Below are 21,925 nucleotides of genomic sequence, written 5' to 3'. Positions count from 1 at the left end.
ACTCTCTTGGCCCAGAATAAATGTGTCTGAAAACTAGAACCAGCCGCATGCCCATGATAGGTGAAACCCACTCACGCTGGTAGAATTAGCCTCTCCACCTTCGTGATCAAGCCTGGTGTCTCCTGAGTCGGACCAAAGATGTAGACACATGATTTCCTGCTCACATGCAGAAGAGATTCATGTACTTTCTGACTCAAGTGCCTGTTGGCATATGCTAATTTGGGGGAGCATAGCCTGTATTTTCTGGAGGAGCACCTAAGGAGATTTGCCACCAGTTTTCTGCGTTTTGTGGTACTTTCCAAACAGTCCAGCAGGTGGTAGCCTAGGAGAGGGACAGGTCCCTTCTTCTTCTTCTCCAGGTCCTTTTGAAAGCGGAAATAATGTAGACTCAGCCATGTACCTACCTTCTCCTCTGTAGCATGAGAATGGGATTTGTGAGGTTGTTTTCTCAAAGTGGGCTCTCAGCCACGGAGCGTCATCTTAGGACGTCAAATCATTATGTGCTTATGTGTGATTATGCAGTACTCTGAACCTCAGGCTTTCTCTTCTCATTTTCCCTTTTTTGTTTGTTTATGATTTCTAGAAATTCCTCTGGTTTTACATCTCTTTGCCCTGATTTCTGTGACATGGCTGTGGGGAGGACTTCATGTGGCGTACAGACACTTCTGGATGTTGGTTCTCTTCATCATTTTCAACAGTCTGCAGGTAAGCCTGGCATTTTTTCATTACTGACAAAACACCTTGAGTTAATATCAACATCACGTATCAATATTCAACTATTAGAGTGTTCATGTAGATGACTTTGTGTGCACCATAACATGGTAGAGAATTAGACCTTTAATACTTGAAATATGGCTAAGATTCTAACTTGCCTATCATACACACAGGAAAACCAAGCCAGGGACAGTAGTGTATGCCTTTAATCTCAGCACTCAGGAGGCTGAGATTAGAGGTTCACCATGAGTTTCAGGTCAGCCTGGGCTAGAGTGAGACCCTACTTCAAAACAAAGACAGGAAAAACAAAATATTTACCTTCTTTCTTTTGTACAACATCATAGTAACAAAAAGCATACTCTTTTTGAGAGGATTGATGTTAAGTCAGATAGCAACTTTGTAGGACTCATGCCCATTTTTTACACCATAACTGTTTCTAGAAATTAGGTCAGTTGAGCAATGAAATGGTAATGTCCAAAAATCCCCTCTAGAATCTGATATTTAGTGGGTGAATATGTTCTGATGTACTGACATTCCCAAGTCCATGAGTACTGAGTTTCAGTGGGTTTTATGAGCACACTTGGATTGTGTAACTAAAAATTGTGACTGGAAAACTTTAAAGCTGATTGTTCTGAGTTGTTATTAAATGGAAAAATATTGTGCCTGAAATTAACAAATGGAACAAATAAACACATTCTTAATTTTCCAAAGTAAAAGGTCTGTCATAGAATAAGTACTATCTTATGTTTATAGGAGTATTGCAATATAGTCATTCTTTTGGCCACCATATTACAAGGATGGTGTATACGTGCATTGAGGATTATAGCATACAGCTGAAATATGATCCGGAGAATTTTCAGGTTTGCTCTTGAAGAGACACATGATTGGTCTGGGACTGTATCTCAGTGGTAGGACATTTGCCTGCAGACAAAATGGGTGCAGTTCCTAATACTGGAGAGGAAGAGAGATGGAGGGAGAGAGGAAGAAGAGGAGCTAGAACATAGATTGTTGTATGACATCTAATTAAAAGATGCCATTAATTTAAGAAGGGAAAAGTCACAAACACCTGGCTTCTAGTTGATAAAAGTTGCTCATGAGCAACAGCTACAGGAATTTGTCATGGCAGGGGACATGTGATTAGCACCATGAAGATTGAGTGAGACCTGGTGCCTCCATCTTGCTAGCGCATGAACCAAGCCCCCATGAAGCATCAGGTCAGAGATTCTGTCCTGGTCCCTTTTGGATCCCTGAGGCCCAGTAGAACTAAGGTTAAGGTGCACAGTGGCTGACAGCATGCTCCTGAACTTTATTTGGCAGATGCACAATGGTACACAGAAGTAGTTATGTCATGAAATATTTGCTGCAAACTTTTAAAACTGTTACACTATGGGCCAGTGATATGGCTTAGTGGTTAAGGTGCTTGTGAGCAAAGCCAAAGGACCCAGCTTCACAAGGTGGCACATGTGTCTGGAATTTATTTGCAGTGCCTGGAAGCCCTCTCTCTCCCCTTGCAAATAAATAAATACAAATATTAAAATTGCTACACTAAATGTCACATCAAAAGCCCAAATGTCTAGCTTTTCTTGAAGGAAATGCATTCATGGTGGCAGCTTTCAGCCCTGAGCAGGTGCCGCCCCTCGGGGGGATGTGTGGCTTCGAGTTGAACCTGATGTGCTTTAGTCATCACAGCTGTCTGAGGCTCTAGCACCTCAGAAGGCTGATTGCATCAATCAGGAGTAGGTGGCTCATGACGGGAAATTCAGACAGATTAAACAGTGTTCACTAAGGCTACTTGGGCTGGAGGAATGGCTTAGCAGTTAAGGCGTTTGCCTGCAAAGCCAAAGGACCCAGGTTCGATTCTCCAAGACCCATGTTAGCCAGATGCCCAAGGGGGTTCATGCATCTGGAGTTTGTTTTCAATGGCTGGAGGCCCTGGCATGCCCCCCCCCCCGTCTCTTTCTCTGTCAAATAAAAATAAAATATATTTTTTAAAAAGAGTTTAGAATTGTTGGAAAAATGCTCAAAAAGAAGCAATGCCTACTCTGAAGTATGACAAGGGTGAAAAGCTGAAAACTGAGGAGTAATGTAAGTAATTCACAAACAAAATACATCAAAACCCACAAGGGAGAGCTGGAGAGATGGCATAGTACTTAAGGCGCTTGTCTGCAAAGCCAAAGGACCCAGATAAGCCAGATGCACAAGGTGATGCATGCATCTGGAGTTTGTATGCAGTAGCTGGAATCCCTGGAAGGCCTATTCTCGTTTTCTGCCTCTTTCTCCCTCCTTCCTTCCTTCCCTCCCTCCCTCCCTCCCTCCCTTCCTCCCACTCTCTATCTCTCTCTCAAATGAATAAATTAAAAAAAAAAAACCTTAAAAAAATCCACCAGTGGCAGGGCTTGTTTGTGTGCAGATGATTTGGTCTTACTGTCAGAGTCGCTGTCACAGTAGGTCTGGGTAGATGGAAAATTTACATTTCTGACAAGTTTCCAGGTAGTGCTAATTCCACTGGCTTAGGAGCCACAGTTTAGAGGTGGGGGAGAAATTAAATGTCGAATGTGAGAAAGGCAAAGTAATGCCAGAAGGAGAGAGGCTGCTCGGCTCAGGGGAGCCGCTGATGGGGGAGAGTAGGACAGGCTTGTCATCAGGTTCAGGCCATGGATGGGCTGGGGGTTCTGGCGCACTTCTGTAACCCCTGCACTTGGGAGAAACGGGTAGGAGAATCAGGAGTTCAAAGACATCATCAGGTGCATGTCAAGTTTGATCCCAGGTGAAGCAAGAGGAGAAGGAGAGACAGCTGTGTTCTTCGGTGTGGCTGAGGAAAGAAGGAGGGGCTGGTAGATATGAGAAAGGGTAGCAGTGTGCTTCCGGTTCTTAAGACTTTGGGAAGTAAGGTCATTTGTAGAAAGGAATGGGTTGAAAGTTTAAGGTGACACAAAAAGTATGGAGGGCGGGCGAATGGCTCAGTGGGTAAGGTGGTGGCTGTGCTCACACTCGGGTGTGACTACGGGTCTCCTGACCCCACCCAGAGCTGTATGCACTAGTACACAACTGGTGTTGGCCCAGCACTCCTCCAGCAAGGTGGGAGCTGGGCACAGACGGAACCCCGAAGTGCTCAGGTTGCTATGGCACATATAGTGGTGTCTCCAACAAGGGAGAAGGCGAGGACAGACACCCGAGGTAGCCTCTGGCCCCCACGTGCACTCCATGCCGTGTGCACATGTACACACACACACCAAAGATTGTGTTAAAGCATGGAGCAAGGTCTAGGTAGAAGGTAAATACTGGGAGCTGTAGTAGGAGATTGTCAAGAAATGGCGTGCTTAGACGGAAATCAGTAAGATTCAGTGGAGGTTAAATTTGTAATTGAGCCAGCCAGTGGTAATTAAATACATACAAGACTTAAGAATATAGTGTTAGCCCAGGTAACCTGTTGAGCCACATGCTTAAGGAAGAGGCTGTGGACACCTATGGAGGAGGGCTCGTGATGATTAATACTGCTTTTCAGAGGGAATTCAAAAAAGTTAGATCTCTTTCTTTGGAGATCATATAAACTAAGTAAAAACTAAAACCATTTTCAAAGTCACACTCAATGAGCTTAATTCACTGAGAAATGACAATTAAGCTGCTATACTAATATGTCCAGGCATTTAAAAGAATACACATGTCGTATTTATATACTTTGCAGAACATGATAAATGTATGTCTGAGAACAAGGTTAGAATAAAATCATCATTCTAAATATGTCTATTATTGTTTGTGTGACTTACTGATCTCTTAAACTGGGAAAAACATTCCCACAGAATTGAACTTGTGTTGATCTACCATTATATGACTCTCTTGGTTAGTTTTAAACTTTAAAATATTGAATATGGTGATCAGAACATAGAGAATAAAGGTGGAAAGTGTCCCTTAAGCTGATTACTTCAGAATTTTTTCTCCTTTCTGTAGCTGCAAGATAACATGTCAGCATGATTATGGTTGTCGTTTTGCTGCTTCTCCATGATGTTCTTGTTTTCAGGTGTAAAAATGAAGGTTCTGGAACTTCAAAAAGAGAAATCGTTTCATACTTAACTAGCAAGCCCAAATTCCAAAAGCTGTAGGGGCCTATCTTTCCTTTAGCTGAATGGACTTCTCAGTGCCCTAAGTGCAGTTACTGCTACCTGGCTCACCTAACAGCTTTCCAGCCCTAGCTGGCTTGGCATCAAAAACAAAAAGCAAAAAACAAAAAACAAAAAACCCTATGTGGAGGTGGTGTGCACGCCTTTAATCCCAGCACTCGGGAGGCAGAGGTAGGAGGATCACTGTGAGTTTGAGGCTACCCTGAGATTACAGATGAATAGCAGGTCAGCCTGAGCTAGAGTGAGACCCTACCTCGAAAAAACAAACAAGCAACAAAGTCCTAAGAAAGACAGAATTGTCGCACTCAGCCCCCACATTGCATCCTATCCAGGAGCCAGTAACATGGTAACCAGTACTCCAGCCAGACCCAGGTTATGATCTAATGCCAGTGGTAGAAGGAGCAAAGTTGAGTTCATGAAAACCACATGGATGGGACTTCAACTAGAAGAAAGGGTTCTCCTGCCAACAGGAGACACCAAGCCAAAGTCACAGATGTCCCCTGTACACAGTTGCTGATGCTCCTCATTCATTTGTTCAAGTTTTCATGAAGCCAGTGACAGCCGTTGTCAAACTGCCTGGAGACCCCGCGAGGACAGCGGCTTAGCGTGACTGTACTCACATGTCTCTGTATTGGCCACAGAAGATTCATAATAGGCAACACTTTTGAATTTCCCTGCTATGTTAATCCAATAATTTCTCTTTTAAAAGAAAAACGAGTTGCATCTGTCATTCTTAAGGGAATTTGTGCTAATACTTACAGACCCTAAGTTTCTTAAATTATTGGAACCAAGGTATATTCAAATTTGAATAACAACGAATGGGTAATAAAATAAAATAAAATGTTTTAGGCTGAAAAGATGGCTTAGCAGTTAAGGTGCTTGCCTACAAAACCTAAAGACCTAGGTTCACTTCCCCAGTACCCACATAAGCCAGATGCCCAAGGTGGTGCATGCATCTGGAGTTTGTTTGCAGTGGCTGGAGACTCTAACACGCTCACTCTCTCTGTATATCTTCCTCTTTCTGCTCTTGCTCAAATAAATAAATTAAATAAATGACAATGAATGAGACTAGTCACCAGGCTGAATTCAATTGGTAGGCAGTTGTGAAACCCTATCAATTCTTATAGTACAGAAATAGCATCCGTTCCACGCTTGCAGCTCCTCAGATTCCAGGCTCGGGACGGCTGACACTTGCCCACTGCTGGGCTCCCAGGGTGATTCTCTGCATGAGACCTGCACACGGACTGGGCTTTCCTCGGCCTCCCTCATTACTAAGTACATAGGCCTAGCTATGATTGCGTCCTAAAATACACGTCTCAGCTTAACCTGAACCAGGCACATTCAGCCTGACACATGTCATTTACTTTCGGCTTTTTCCTACGGGACTGTCACTATTGAAATTTCACTGGTGGGCAGTTTTGTGATACGTAGGGCGTCCTGTGTAAGGTGACGATGGTGGCCAGTGGTAACCGGCGGGCTCCTCAGAGATGCTAGAGAATGTTACTGGAGAAGGTTCGCATCCTCCAAAGCGGCTGTCTGAATGACTCACTGTGCTCCACTTTGGATGCATTCCTGGAAAGAGCAGAGCGTTGCACACTATTGGGACGTGACACAACCAAGTCGTTCAGGTAGGGAACCACACCAGAGTCCTGCTGACCATCTCTTCAGCTGATTAAACGTGCTCTCTCTACCACCGTCTGGCTCTGAGATTCTCAGTGGGAGTTTATGAAGCGCTTTCTGCTTCAGAGGGAGTTACAACAGGGGACTTACGGCCTTCATTCAGACTGAAGGATCAACTGATTAAAATCATTTTCATTCTTAGCCCTAGGTCTTAAGTGGCTGGAAGATGAATGATTCGAAGGTGGGAATACTTCTATTTTGAAAAATTGTTTCTTGGTGGCAACTACAGTGCCCAAAATATTCATTTTTCTTTGCTTTTTCTGAGATGTCATCTGGCTATGTAGCTCAGCTTGGGCAGGAACTTTCCATGTATCCCAGGAAGAATGCCAATTCATGGGTCTTCCTGCCTCAACCCTCCTAGTGCTGGGATTACAGGTGTGTGGCACCCTATCCTGCTAACAATTTTCTGTCTTCTGTTTTCTTCCCCTCCCTCTCCTCTCTGCCTACTTCTCCTTCCTTCTCCTCCTCCTCTTCTTCTCTGGTCTTTTTCTTTTAAAGCATCCTTTTAAAATATAATTTTTCAAGTTGGCATACAAAGAATGGTTTTCATTATATTATTTCATGCATGTGTGTCATTAAAATTTTCCAATTTATTTTCCTTCCCCAATGCCCTCCACTGTCCTCCACTGCCCTCCACTGTCCTCCACTATCCCTCCACTGTCCTCCACCGTCCCTCCACTGCCCTCCACTGTCCTCCACTGTCCTCCACTGCCCTCCACTGTCCCTCCACTGTCCTCCACTGTCCCTCCAGTGTCCCTCCACTGGCCCTCTACTGTCCCTCCACTGTCCTCCACTGTCTCTCCACTGTCCTCCACTGCCCTCCACTGTCCCTCCACTGTCCCCCACTGTCCCTCCACTGTCCTCCACTGTCTTCCACTGCCCTCCACTGTACCTCCACTGTCCTCCACTGTCCCTCCACTGCCCCTCCACTGTCCCACCACTGCCCTCCACTGTCCCTCCACTGTCCCTCCACTGTCCTCCACTGCCCTCCACTGTCCCTCCACTGCCCTCAACTGCCCTCCACTGCCCTCCACTGTCCCTCCACTGCCCTCCACTGTCCTCCACTACCCTCCACTATCCCTTCCCTGTCCTCCACTGTCCTCCACTGTCCCTCCACTGCCCTCCACTGTCCCTCCACTGCCCTCCACTGTCCCTCCACTGCCCTCCACTGTCCTCCACTGCCCTCCACTATCCCTCCACTGTCCTCCACTGCCCTCCACTGTCCTCCACTATCCCTCCACTGTCCTCCACTGCCCTCCACTGCCCTCCACTGTCATCCACTGCCCTCCACTGTCCCTCCACTGCCCTCCACTGTCCTCCACTACCCTCCACTATCCCTCCCCTGTCCTCCACTGCCCTCCACTGTCCCTCCACTGCCCTCCACTGTCCTCCACTGTCCCTCCACTGTCCCTCCACTGCCCTCCACTGTCCTCCACTACCCTCCACTATCCCTCCACTGCCCTCCACTGCCCTCCACTGTCCCTCCACTGCCCTCCACTGTCCCTCCACTGTCCCCCACTGCCCTCTACTGTCCCTCCACTGCCCTCCACCTTCCCTCCACTGCCCTCCACTTTCCCTCCACTGCCCTCCACTGTCCCTCCACTGTCCCTCTACTGCCCTCCACTGTCCTCCACTGCCCTCTACTGTCCCTCCACTGCCCTCCACTGCCCTCCACTGTCCCTCCACTGTCCTCCACTGCCCTCTACTGTCCCTCCACTGCCCTCCACCTTCCCTCCACTGCCCTCCACTGTCCCTCCACTGTCCTCCACTGTCCCTCCACTGTCCTCCACTGTCCCTCCACTGCCCTCCACTGTCCTCCACTGCCCCCCACTGTCCCTCCACTGTCCTCCACTGTCTTCCACTGCCCTCCACTGTCCCTCCACTGTCCCTCCACTGTCCCCCACTGTCCCCCACTGTCCCTCCACTGTCCCCCACTGTCCCCCACTGTCCCTCCACTGTCCCTCCACTGTCCCTCCACTGCCCTCCACTGTCCCACCACTGCCCTCCACTGTCCCTCCACTGTCCCTCCACTGTCCTCCACTGCCCTCCACTGCCCTCAACTGCCCTCCACTGTCCTCCACTGCCCTCCACTGTCCCTCCTACCTCCTGCTAATCCTCCTCTCAGAAGAGAACTCATTTCTGCTTTCATGTCACCTGTTTTCCCTGTCCCTCTCTTTCCTCTCTGGCTTTCTTTTATGATCACTTCCTCCATTTTCATGGTCCTTTTCCTAGTCTTAGCCCCCCCCCCCACACACACACAATCTGCACATGAGAGAAAATACATGGCGTTTATCTTTATGAATCTAAGATGCTTTGCTTAACATAACTTCCAGTTCCATGCTTTTACCTGTAGATGCTAACCTTGATTTCCAGTTTTTATAACTGTGGAAAATTCCATTGTGTATGGGCCAAATTTTTCTTACTCATCTATCTTTGAGGGCAATGTATATTGGTTCCATTTCCTAGCTATTGTGAAAATAAACATGTATGTACAAGTGTGTGTGTGTGAAAGGACTTCCATTCTTGGACTCTTAGTCTGTGGGTATTTTTTTTTAATTTTTTTTTTGTTCATTTTTTATTTATTTATTTGAGAGCGACAGACACAGAGAGAAAGACAGATAGAGGGAGAGAGAGGGAATGGGCACGCCAGGGCTTCCAGCCTCTGCAAACAAACTCCAGACACGTGCGCCCCCTTGTGCATCCGGCTAACGTGGGACCTGGGGAACCGAGCCTCGAACCAGGGTCCTTAGGCGTCACAGGCAAGCACTTAACCGCTAAGCCATCTCTCCAGCCCAGTCTGTGGGTATTTTTAACGTGAGTGTGTTTCTTGGAGACAGCAGATAGATGGTCTTACTTTTCAATTCAATGATCAAATGTATGCCTGTTTGTTAGTTAGCTCATAATTTGCACTTGAGGTTATTATTGGGAAGTGTTTTCTAATTTTTATACCTTTGTTGGTGTTTTGCTGGTTTGTTGTTCTTTTTTCTTTTCTTCGTTTTGTTCTTTTCCTTCTCTGCTGCTGCCATGCGGGGGCCATTGGTTTGGTGTTGGGCATGACTGATTTCTTCCTAGCTCCTCCTGCTTCATCCATTCCTGTCACATGTGCTCTTCCCTGTGCTCTTCTGGTTGAGGATTTTTGTCTCCCTCCTTTGTGTAAACTGTTCCCCTAAGGATCTTCTACAACGCTAACTTGCTTATTGTGCACTGCCATCACTTAAACTTGTCTAGAAATGTTCTTCTTTTCTCCATCAGTTTTAATAATTATCTTGGTTGGATATAGCATCTTGGTTGGCAGTTTTGTATTTTCAGTGCTTAAAATGTATCATTCCAGCCGGGCATCAAGATGCATATTTTTAATGCCAGCACTCGGGAGGCCAGTACTCAAAACAACAACAATAATAGTAGTAGTAATAAATTGTTCCATATTTTCATAAATTACAGTATTGCTAATGAGAGATCTATGTGTTTACCTTTGTAGGTAAACTGTTGTATTGCTATTATAGTTTTTACTATTTTGTTTTCAAGGTAAGGTCTCACTCTAGCCCAGGCTGACCTGGAATTCACTATGTAGTCTCAGGGTGGCCTCAAACTCCCGGTGATCCTCCTACCTCTGTCCCCCAGTGCTGGGACTATAGGTATGTGCCCTCACACCAGGCCTAGTTTTTATTATTTGTTTGTTGGATTTGTATTTTTCATATCTTGACTAATGTTATGTCATGGAGAGAGTCTCCTTGGATCATGCCTACTTGGGGGTCCTAGATTTTTGTTTGTTTGTTGGTTGGTTGATTGGTTTTTCAAGGTAGGGTTTTTCTCTCGCCCAGGCTGACCTGGCACTCACTACGTATTCTCAGGCTAGCCTCAAACTCTCAGCGATCCTCCTACCTCTGCCTTCCGAGTGCTGGGATTAAAGGTGTGCACCACCACACCCAGCCCTATTTGGGGCTCTAAAAAGTTTCTCTTTTGTTTGTATGTCCACTTCTTCCTATAGATTTGAAAAATTTCCTGCTATAATTTATTGAGTGGATTCTTTATGCCTTGAGTTTTTATCTTGTCATCTTCTTATATCCAATGGATTTTTAGGTTTGATTTATTGATTGTATTCTGAGCATTATTGAATGTCATCATGCTCATTTTTTCTTTATTGGCTTTTTGAATATTTTATTTTTATTTTCTTATTTGAGAGAGAGGGAGAGGCAGAGTAAGAGAGAAGAATGAGAGACAATGGACACACCTGTGCCTCCAGCCTCTGCAAATGAACTCCAGATGCATGTAACACCCTGTGCATCTAGCTTGCGTGGGTCCTGGAGAATTGAACCTGGGTCCTTTGGCTTTGTAGGCAAGAGCCTTAACCACTAAGCAATCTCTCCAGTCCTATTACTACTTCTTCTAAAGACTGTTGGTGATGCTTTCCACCATGTTTTTCTTTGATTTAATTCATTGTTTTTCATTTCCAACATGTCTACATTTTTTTTTCAAGAACTTGAAAGCCATGCTACTTACTGTTCCATGCATACTGCTGACCTTCTCATCTGTTTTGCTTACTTTTTTTCCTCTCTCTTTCTGACATCCCTCACTAGATGCAGGCTACATTCATCAGCTTGTTTCTGTTCTTTTTGATCATCATTTTTACCTGTAAACTTTTAAATCTCCATCTGGAATCTCCGCCATTCACTGTCTTGAACTGGGTCATTGGGGAGCCGTGATCTGTAGAAGGAGTTGTGTCTCATTGCTTTGTCAGAGCATGTGTCTGTGTTGGCGTTCTTAACATGTCTTTATTTTGATATGGTTTCCAATCTACTTCAGGGCCTTCCCGTTGAGGAGCCTCTCCTCGATGGCTCAACACCTCGCCCCAGGTTTCTCCTTCCCTGCCACGGAGCCACACACTTGGAGCATGTTGGGTTTCACTTTTTGTCTGTGAGTCACCCATCTTTTCTCCACAATTTTCAAATATCCTGTCATTGTCTTTGTAAATGTCTGGAGCACTTTTCTTTCATTCTTGAAAATGCAGTCCATTTTCCTTATTCTGACTCTTCTTCATTGGGCTCAAGGGGGGCAGTTTCTAGTCCAGCACCTAATCCAGAACCTGAACTTACTGAATAAAGCCCTCGATTATTCTGCAGACTAAGCCAGATCCGAAGCATTCTCTTGAGGACGATGGCACCAGACTCTTCTGCAAAGAATATTGAGGGAAAGTTTTCAGGTAGAAGAAAGGTAGGATAGGTCAGAAACTTGGGCTGTTTGTCCAAGTGTCCTCAGAGTCTCTTGTTTCCTCTCAGTGCCTGGAGCCGTCACTGTAAAGACTGAAGCACAGTGAGGAAGTCTTTCATAAGCCCGAGCCTCTCAGAAGAGCACAGTGCAGACATGAAGGACCAGAAATCTCTCAGTGTTTTCCTTATACAGAAAAAGTACGTTCTTCTCTTCCGTACCCCATTCTCTCCTTTGTAGTATTCTTCCTTTCCTCTCTCCTTTCTTTGCACTCCATGCATCTCTTTTGAATACACGCACACACACACACACACACACACACACACACACACACACACACTTTCAGTTCTAAAATTAAAGCCATCTTTTCTGAAGAGAGTTCCCCAAATAAAAATAGCACCTAAGATATCATAAGAAATATAGCACATTTCTTTGTTATTGCAAAAGTACCAATTCCATCTCAGATGGAATACTGACAAAATTAAATCCCTTCTTTAAGCCTCTTCTGTTGGAATCCCCATCTAGCACCCATGGGGGATCGGCACAGGTGTCTGCTTAGAGACAGTACATATTTAGTCTTGGCTGATTCCTGTTTGCAGGATAAACAGCTCTTGGGAAATACACATTGTTAAATAATCAGTTACAGAGGACTAATTGTTTCAAGGCACTTGCTTCACGATTGCTTTCCAACAGCCAACAATAATAAGAAATGTCACTTTGTTTGCACTGGGGACTGGCGCATGAACTATTCACGTAGAGTGGAAAAGAGGTCTTCCCAGAAAACCCTGGAATCATCATGTAGAAGCCAGGGGAGGCTGAGACTCGATCACTGATTTGTCCCAGAGCTATTTCAAGCTCACCAGAGGAAAAACAGTCACTGTGTTTGCTTTGTAGAATGAGATCCAGAAAGTCTAACAAATGCTTTCTGTGCCCTTGAAAGCACCCCTGAACATTTCCTCAACTTCACAAATAAATGTGCAGAAGCTGAAAGGAGGAGATGTGTTTGAATGCTCCTTGATGGTGGTGTGCCACGCTGTTGAGTGTTGAGTTGCATCTGAAGTGGTGAAATGTCTCTTGTTTATGTGACCTTCTTACGCCCTTGGACGATGAATGGCAGTGTCTTACATTGTCTTCTCTTTAGCCTGTGGGTTGGCCAGCAGCTTCTTCAGAGAATGGGATTTCCACTTTGTTTGAGCTCATTCTCCAGGTAATGTGTCTGGATCTGACCTGCCAGCAGATGTGTCCATCAAAGCAACTTTTGTAGCATGCATGATGCGTGGACCACGCCTGCTGAAGCCCAGTGCTGTCTCTCCACGTGCCTCAGTGACTGCTGCGCTGACCCACCCCGTCATTTAGCTTGTTTCTTCCCTCATGCCTTTTTTGCTCCACTTCAGATATTCACCACACCACTCCTCGGGCCCTGTGTGGCCACTTTGTTTCCACATGACCCATGGAGCATGCCTCTCTTTGGCTCTTGGAAACTTGCAGGAAGATCTAGCATACTCTTAATACTGAAAGTTGCAAGCCTATCAGATTTTTTTTTTTTTTTGAGGTAGGGTTTTCACTATAGTCCAGGCTGACCTGGAATTCACTATGTAGTCTCAGTGTGGCCTCTAACTCGTGGCTGCCCACCTACCTATGCCTCCCGAGTGCTGGGATTAAAGGCCTGCACCACCACACCTGGCAAGTATATCAGATTTAGAGTAATAAAAAAGATTGTCTCTTTTTTGGGGTTCCAGTGTGTGTGTGTGTCTGATATGCACATGTGTGTGTGTGAATGCACATGCATGTGTGTGGGCACACATGCACATGCACATGAGGACATGCATGTGGAAGTCAGAGGACAACTTTGGATACTGTCCGCCACCTTCAAGATGGCGGCTCATGTTGACCTCGAGCTCACCTATGAGGCTACACTGGATTAGCCAGGGAGTCTCAGGGACCTCCTGTTCTCACTGCCAGGCACTGAGGTCACAGGCCCACAACACCACTTCTAGCATTTACAACATCACTGGGAATTAAACTCTGGTCTTCATGCTTGCAAGGCAGGTACTTTACAAACAACCATCTCCCCAGCCCCAGACTCCCTCTTTGAAACAGTTTTTAGAAAGCAAAGTAAGCAGTAACATCTGAGACTCTGTTCCCCATGGTCATTCCCTCCCTTAATGTTGTTTACCTTTCTTTCAGGATTTAAAATTGTATTGTCTGAGAATACATGTTGTACACATATATTTTGCAGCATCAGTTTCTGATTTTGTGCAGTCAGGTTGACTAGAATAAACATACAGTCGTCAGGCAAATCCAGTTCTCCTTTCCTTGCATGCAGAGGATTGAACCCAGGCCTCACGCATGCTCAGCAAGCACTCTGCCTTAGCTCTATCCTCAGCCCAACAGTTGGGATCCTGTTGAGTGACATGACATCTCTGAGCTCTAGTATGTTTTCCAAATAGGTGCTGATTCTATCCCTGAGTTAATGTCCCATGAATTAAGTAAACATGTATGGATATAAATAAAATTCATAAAATACGTGATATTTTATAAATGTAAAATGTTAAAAATGAATCAGTGAACACTGACAAAATTTTGTCCCATGGGCTATATAAAGAAAACTGAAGCCAAAGAGATCACATTATCATCTTGGTCTTTGAGTTATTTCTTAGACCACTGGTTCTGTCTCTGAATAAGCATCAATGCAGGTCCTATACATCCTTTAACCACCCACCAGACCTTGATTTATACTACGGAACTGCTGTATGTCACAATTTCTGTGTAAATGCGCAGCCAATACCTTTAGATTCAAGCACATAATTTATAAAGTTGAAATGGGCTTGTGATGAGATGGTAGGAAGTGTTGGGGCTCCAGGAGAACTGAAGAGCAGACTCCTCCTAAAGGCATTGAAATAGAAATGGTCAAGGAGCATTTGCACAAGAGGGGTAAATAGTATTTGACTTGACATGTGATACTTGGTAGAAATTTGGTAAAATGCATGACCAGTTCATTACTTCCCTACATATTTATCAGATTTTTCCTGGTTGCTAGAATAAGACATTTTATCTCTGAAATAAAATTAGCTGCTAAGATTATTAAACATAATAGTATTGATAAAATAGGATATTAAGAAAGCCATTTGAAAAGTTTTTCAGGAGAAATCTTATATTTATGCAGTTTAATAAAAATAATTTGAGTTCCTTAGTGGAAGATTTTCAAAATGAAAAAAATAATAAAATAGATATAATTTATGCTTTGAGCCAATATAATAACCCCCCAAATCTTACATTCCGTCATTCGAGGTCATTAATCTGTTTTGAATGTGTTCATGTACGTGTGTAATAGAGTGAACATCCTCCTGTGTGTACGTGTACCACAATGTCAGTAGTTATGTGTGGTATTGTGTGTGTTTCATTTAGTCATACTACGAATCAGCAAGGCAGATGCTGTCACTTTAAATATAGAGAAAGAGAAGCATGGAGAAGTTATGTAACAGAAAAAGGTCACAGGCCTACTAACACATGAACTAGGATTCAGTAAACTGTGACCTGTTCAGCCATTAGGGTATGCAGTAGAAAGACCATGAAAACTGCTGTGTATTTAGCCCTTCTGCAGCTAGAAACTATGCTTATACTATGCTTACAACAGGTAGCCAGCAACTGCTTCTTGATTCTTTTTCTTTCTTTCTTCTTCTTCTTCTCCTCCTCCTCCTCCTTTTTCTTCTTCTTTTTTTTTTTTTTTTTCAAGGTAGGGTTTCACTCTAGCCCAGGCTGACCTGGATTTCACTATGTAGTCTTAGGGTGGCCTCGAACACATGGTGATCCTCTACCTCTGCCTCCCAAGTGCTGGGATTACAGGTGTGCACCACCATGCCCAACAAATTGATCTTTTTTGCTGAAGTAAAATGTATAAAATAAAAATGAATTAAAATGCATAAATAAGCATAATGAGCATTCAAAGTATCTTTCAGCTGTACTTTAACAAATGTCCATGGATTTTAACATTGATAGGCATTATAATCACATCTCTCCAAACCATGGTCTGGAATGGACTTTGCTGAAGCTCTTTACTGAGGGAGCTGGTAGTCAGGAGCATCACATAGCAGGTTCCAAATGAATATGCTTTTCAAAAGGTAGTTCCTAGCTTTCATTTCCCTAGTTTGTAACTTAACCCAATCTTAATAGACTTAACCACAAACATCAGATCAGTTAGCCAGTGAAATTCTTGATGCTTGCCTAGGACATTTGAAATCACTTTTAAAGAAAAGATAGAAATAGCATGACTCCTGCCCTCCAAATACAGGAAAACTCCCCAAAAGGAGATAAAGTTGATGTATATCTCTGGCTTTTATACATTCTTCACTGCTTCTCCTTCCCACCTTCATGTTTTCTCCACTCTAAATCCTTTACTTTTAGCAATGACTCTTCTGTCTAGACGAATGGCCAGTTTTACCTCTTCAAGTAGAACTCATTCTGGGGACATACTCAGTATGGTAGAGTGCATACCTAGCATACATGAAGTCCTAGGCTCAATCCCTGGTAATGTAAAAATGAAAAATAAATGGATGATGGAAGATAGATAGATAGATAGATAGATGGAGATGGTAGTTAATGAATTGATAGATGATGATAGATAGAGATAGATGACAGATAATAGATGGTGAATAGATTGATGATGGATTGATAGATGATGATAGATATATAGAGATAGATGACAGATAATAGATGGTGAATAGATGGATGATGGATTGATAGATGGTGATGATGATAGACCTGATAGGTGATGGATTGACAGACACATGATGATAGATAGATAGATAGATAGATAGATAGATAGATAGATAGATAGATATAGATAAATGATAGATAATAGATGGATAGACTGATGATGGATTGATAGATGATATAGATAGGTAGATAGATAGATATATACATAACATAGATACATAGATGATAGATAGAACTCATTAAATAGAAAAATACAAGACACTAACAAAGTAAGGCAGTGCTATAAGAAACCAAGTATTAAAGCTCAAGGCCTGCATTTATAACATGTTTAGGGGAGTACCTGGCTGAAAAGACCCCAGGGCAGCAAGCATTAAGGTTAACAGGAGAGAACAAACTGGATGTTAACCTCCCCAGTAAGTAACACTTTGATCTGTGAACTCCACTGTTTTCTGATATCCATAATGCAAACTAATTTTCAGTAAATACTATTTTGTATTATCATGATAGCAAGTACAAAGTACAGCTAATATTTCTAGGAAAATACTTGAATTCAAGTTTTTTTTTTTTTTTTCCACTTGGTTGGTCATTGCAGTGAAAACACAAAAACATAAAGTTCTTGGAAAAATGAGGCTTGATAGAGCCAGTAAATGATGGGGTCCTTGGCAGTGCTCAAAGCTCTAGGAGCAGTTGGCCTGAAAATAAAGGGAGGCATTGGAGCTTGAGAAGTCATTCTTGCTCCGTTTTGTTTCACTGTGTTCTGTCCTCCTGTGTGCACTGTGGGTAGATAGTGCAGCATTCTGTACTGAAGATTTATTCTGTTATCCTGGACGTCCTCCTGCACTAGCAGGAATTGAAGCATCTGAGATAGAACAGAGCAGAGAGAGTTCACTGCAATTGTATAACCTAACTTTGTGATTGGTTTAGCCACCTGGTGTTCTCCTGAAAGGAGTACTGAGAGGTTTAAAGGAGACTTGTCAGGCAGGCTGATGGCCAATGAACACATTTGCCTGTAACTTTCATCCAAAAGTTCTCAAATACTTTACACCTTTAAATCCTGGAAAAATAATTGTTCGCGGAGCAACCCTAATGACTGCAGTGAGTAGAAGAGCCTATAGTCTTATTGTATGAATTTTACAATGATTCTAGACATGACCTAATTACATATGACAAACTTTTAAGCTATCACGTTTTGTGATGGATAGCTATAAAAATAATGAGAATGTTATACAGAGATTCTTCCTTGTTCACTGCTCATCCCAAGTATGAAAATTTTTCAGTGTTTCTTATTTTGGGTCTTTGTCATTTTGTTGAATAGTATAGATGCTCCTCATCTACTGACAAAGTTACACTCCAGGAAAAGCTATATATGTTAAAAATGCTATAAGGTAAAGAGCGTAGCTTTGCCTTCCTTAAACAGGCTTTGAACCTTAGCCTACAGTTGGGCAAAATTGTTTGACACAAAGCCAATTTATAATGAGCTGTTGAATATCTTATGTAACTTTAGATATAGTATTACAAGTGAAACCAGAGCCATTGTACAATTGAAAAACAAATATATCAAGTCATCATTAGATCAGGGACTGTCTGAATTTGTGTTAGGAATAAGTTCATTCATAATACCTTTCAAAATGTTGATCATGCACTTACGTTTATCAGAGTCTATTAGAAGTGTTTATGTTTAAGATACATTTAAGAACAACAGTCATCCCATGGAGGGCCTTCAGTATACTAACTTTCTTTGTGTATGTGTGAGAGGAATAAAGCATGGGCATGCACAAGCCGGGGCTCTAAACACTCCTGTGTTCTCATGAGCAGGAGCTCTATGTAGCTTTTCTCTTTCTTTCTCTTAATCTAATAAAGTTTCTCTAAACCTTATAAAAAGAGATATACCTATAAAAATCCTCACTACACCTTTTTCTTCAGGATTTCAGTATGTTGTTACTTAAATATAAATTATTTAAAAAATCAAAATAAACAAATACACGATTTAAAAAACCCCACAGTGTTTTAAACTGATCGGCTTTACCTAGTGCACTACAATTTACTACTTTACTCCTTGGACCAAGTCCACAGTGGGGGCTATTATACCTCTCAACCATATAAATCATATATTTTATTAGGAAAAGTAGAGTCACAGAAACGGAAAAATCGTCTCTACCAACACAAAATCATATTTCGTTAGTCCTTGATACTGAATCTCATCATGTGCTCCTCTGTCTTGAGTGTGGAATGCACATTTTTAAGTAGAGAAGTGAGTAGGAAACTGATATAAAACCTGAGTGAAGCCTGGCTCTGGGAATCAGTGTGGGGGGTCACATCACGTGCATTCCTGGTCTTGACGCTAACACTGTTCTCGTCTCACCTTTCTTCATCCATAGTCCACTGACGACCACTGTGCACTTCCCAAGAGCCCCCTTCACGGCCACCACTATACCCCAAGGCTGCAGGGAACGCATCCCGGCCCTCTTCTTTCTCTTATACCTTCCGTCTTCTGAGGACCTCTCACTTCTCAGTTGCTAAATAGCCAACATTCTGCAACCCTGAACTTCTCACAGTGCCTCCACTGACAGCAGCCCCTTGCTGCTCGCCCAATCACGTTGTTTTTGTCCTGCCTCCTTGCCCTTTCCCTGTAACAGCAGACACCACTCTTGTCTCATATGGAAGGCACCAAACACACTTTTATCACTGGAACAGATTCTGATCTTGGACCAAAGACTTCATTTTATAGACAAATAAACGCTGAAGAGATTGACTTGCTAAGTCACTTTTCCTTTTAAATTTTTTTTTTCTAATTCTTTTCATTTGGGGCCAAAAGTAATATTTTAAGGACACTGTCATTAAAAAAATGAAAAGTGCATTTCCATATAGCTCAAATATAAGCAGATGTTTGTGAAAATTCTGTGGAGTGGGCTGTTTTTACAGATCATGATAACCTATGATCAAAGCTGTCAATGAAGAATGAGGAGGCACAGACCTCTCTCCTCTCTAGCTAGTTGTTTTACCTTGACCAGGGTTTTGAGGTGGAATTGCTTCAGCTACAAAATGAGTAGAATCCGACCTGTCTTACCTGAGACATGGTTTATGCTTTGATTTGGAAACTTTACAAAGATGAACAATGTTTTGAGTTGGTTCCCCCACAAAAAAGTTTTATGAACACTATTATTTATTCTTTTTTGTAAAGGTTTCAAATATGCATGTTCTTTGCCGTACTGTTGTTTTGAATTGGAGCACTGAGAGCAGAGAGGGCGGCAGGAACCTCTAGAGTAGCCGCTTACCCAGGACTGGGGCTGGAACCAAATCCTAGTTCTCCCACAAACAACCACCGGTCCCAGACATCTTCTGTGCTCTCCCTCCTTCCTCTTCATGCACAGGTGCACTGCAAGCGTTTCTTTGCTCCTTTATGGAACTGAGGAAGAGCACTTTGCACATGTGAAACCTCAATTTTCATTTTTTTTTTCCTGAAAACACGCACATAAATGCTACATTTAAAAATATTTGAAAACCTGTACAATAAACAGCCATGCAGCTGATAATCACTTCATCATTAAATGCTAACTCTATCATGCAGTAATTCTTTATTGCTGTCAAGATCTCATTTGAAAAAAATAATCAAATTTCTGTGCAGCTTGGTTCCCCCCTACAAAATGTGAAGAGAAAAACAGTACCTAAAATAAGATCCTTGAGAGCACTGGATAATAAAAATAACATGATTCAGATGTGTATTCATTTATCATGGCTTTCATTCATGACAAACTCATCTTAGGTTGAAACTACTAGAAGCTGAAAATTTATTTAATGCACCTAACCTACTGTGGTAGTTTGAATGTAGTGCCCTGTCCCATTGGCTATTGTGTTTGAGCGCGTGGCCCCTCGAAGAACAGTGCTGTGTGGGAAGATTGCGGGGCCTTTAGGAGGTGGGCCCTCAGTGAAGGTTGTGTGCCACTGAGTAGGCCTTTGTGGTTGTAGCTCAGTCCTTTTTACTCTTCTTTCTCTACTTCATGCTGATTTGATAGTGTGATACCTGCTCCAGCCATGTTTTCCCTTTCACAATGAAGTCCTTTTCCTTCCATAAGTTCTTCCTGGTCAAGTACTTTGTTCCAGCTTTAAAAAAAGTAACTGGTAAACCTATCAAACACCCCAGCTTGGTCTAGTCCACCTTACTCATGTTCAGAATACTTACATTAGCCTGCAGCTGGTAAAATGATCTAACACAGAGCCCATTTTACAGTGATGTGTTCAGTAGCTGATGCTTTATTGAAGATAGTACACTGAAGAATATTGACTGCTTACCTCATGACCCATGGCTCATTGGGACCTGTGGTTTTGCTGTCGCTCCCCAGCACTTTGAGAGAGTATCTTATTTGACAGACTAGCCAGGGAGAAGATCAAAATTTTTAAAAGTCAGAGCATGGTTGTATTGGTGAGATTTTCATTGCTGTGATAAAATATCTGAGCACAACTTAAGGGAGAAAAAATTTATTTTGGCTCATAAGTTTCACAGGTTTTAGTCCTTACCAGTAGGCAGCTTACTCCCTAGAACCAGGAAGCAGAGAGAGTATGGTTGCACGAGCTGTCCTTCTCCTTTGTCTCCTTTTATTCTTTCTAGTTCCCTACACCATGGGATGGTACCACCCCTACTCAGGGATAGTTTCCTCCTAAGTTAATCCTTTCAAGAAAATACCCACACAGACACACTCAGAGGTGTGCTTTACCAATCTCCTAAGCAACCCACATGCCAATCAGTTTGACAGTCAAGATTAACCAACAGTAATTTCTGCTGCATCTGTGTTGCTTGCATGTTATTGTGGAGTCCAAAGAACATGACTGGAACCATGGTAGGTTGGAGGCCACGTAGGCATGAGAAACATGGCCAAGTGGGCGAAAGTAGAACAGTTCTCAGAAATTACTGGCTACGCTGATCTACAGTCATGTCACCCTGAGTTTACCTGATCATGGAAGCTAAGCATGGTTGGGCCTTGTTAGTACTTGGATGAGAGAAACTACTTACTACTCTTTCTGTTAAGGTAGGATTTCTCTAATGTTATTTGTAAACATCATTAGTAATAATAATACTAGTTACAGGTGTTCCTAGGGATATCTAGAAAAGTCAGAGAGGGCTCTAGGTAAGAAGTGGTCTTTGAGCTTGGCAGCAGAGGATACAGAGCCTGGGTGGACCTGGTGAGTCTCTCTCTAGTAGAGAAAGGAACATGCAAAGGAATGGGAGGGTGAGAACATGGGTATCTCAAGCTGAATGAAGTTTCTGTAGCAGAATCAAGGGAAATGGATTGAAAAACCCCTGAAGTGACCAGAGCAAGCACTGGTGCTACAGTACTATGTGATCAGTTAGAAAACTGTAGGGAATTCAAAAATAATGTAAATACCTTGACCACTGTACAGTCTGGAGCTGACCTCTTGCATTCCATCTACAAAGACAAGTTCAAAGATACCCACCAGGAAGTCTTTTCTACTGGACTGCAGAGCTACATTCACCC

General features: G+C 43.0%; 1 protein-coding gene across 1 annotated transcript in view; it reads left to right on the top strand.

Annotated features, from left to right (window-relative positions):
• Positions 1-21,925, top strand: part of Adgrv1 (adhesion G protein-coupled receptor V1) — a 535,418-nt gene that overhangs the window by 470,286 nt on the left and 43,207 nt on the right. The window contains exon 86 of the mRNA XM_045133393.1: positions 584-705. Within this exon, the coding sequence (XP_044989328.1) occupies positions 584-705 (122 nt within the window). The remainder of the gene's footprint in view (positions 1-583; positions 706-21,925) is intronic.

The sequence above is a fragment of the Jaculus jaculus genome, chromosome 14 (genome assembly GCF_020740685.1).
Source record: "Jaculus jaculus isolate mJacJac1 chromosome 14, mJacJac1.mat.Y.cur, whole genome shotgun sequence".
Classification (NCBI taxonomy): Eukaryota; Metazoa; Chordata; class Mammalia; order Rodentia; family Dipodidae; genus Jaculus; species Jaculus jaculus.
This window is presented reverse-complemented; position numbering and strand designations above follow the sequence as displayed.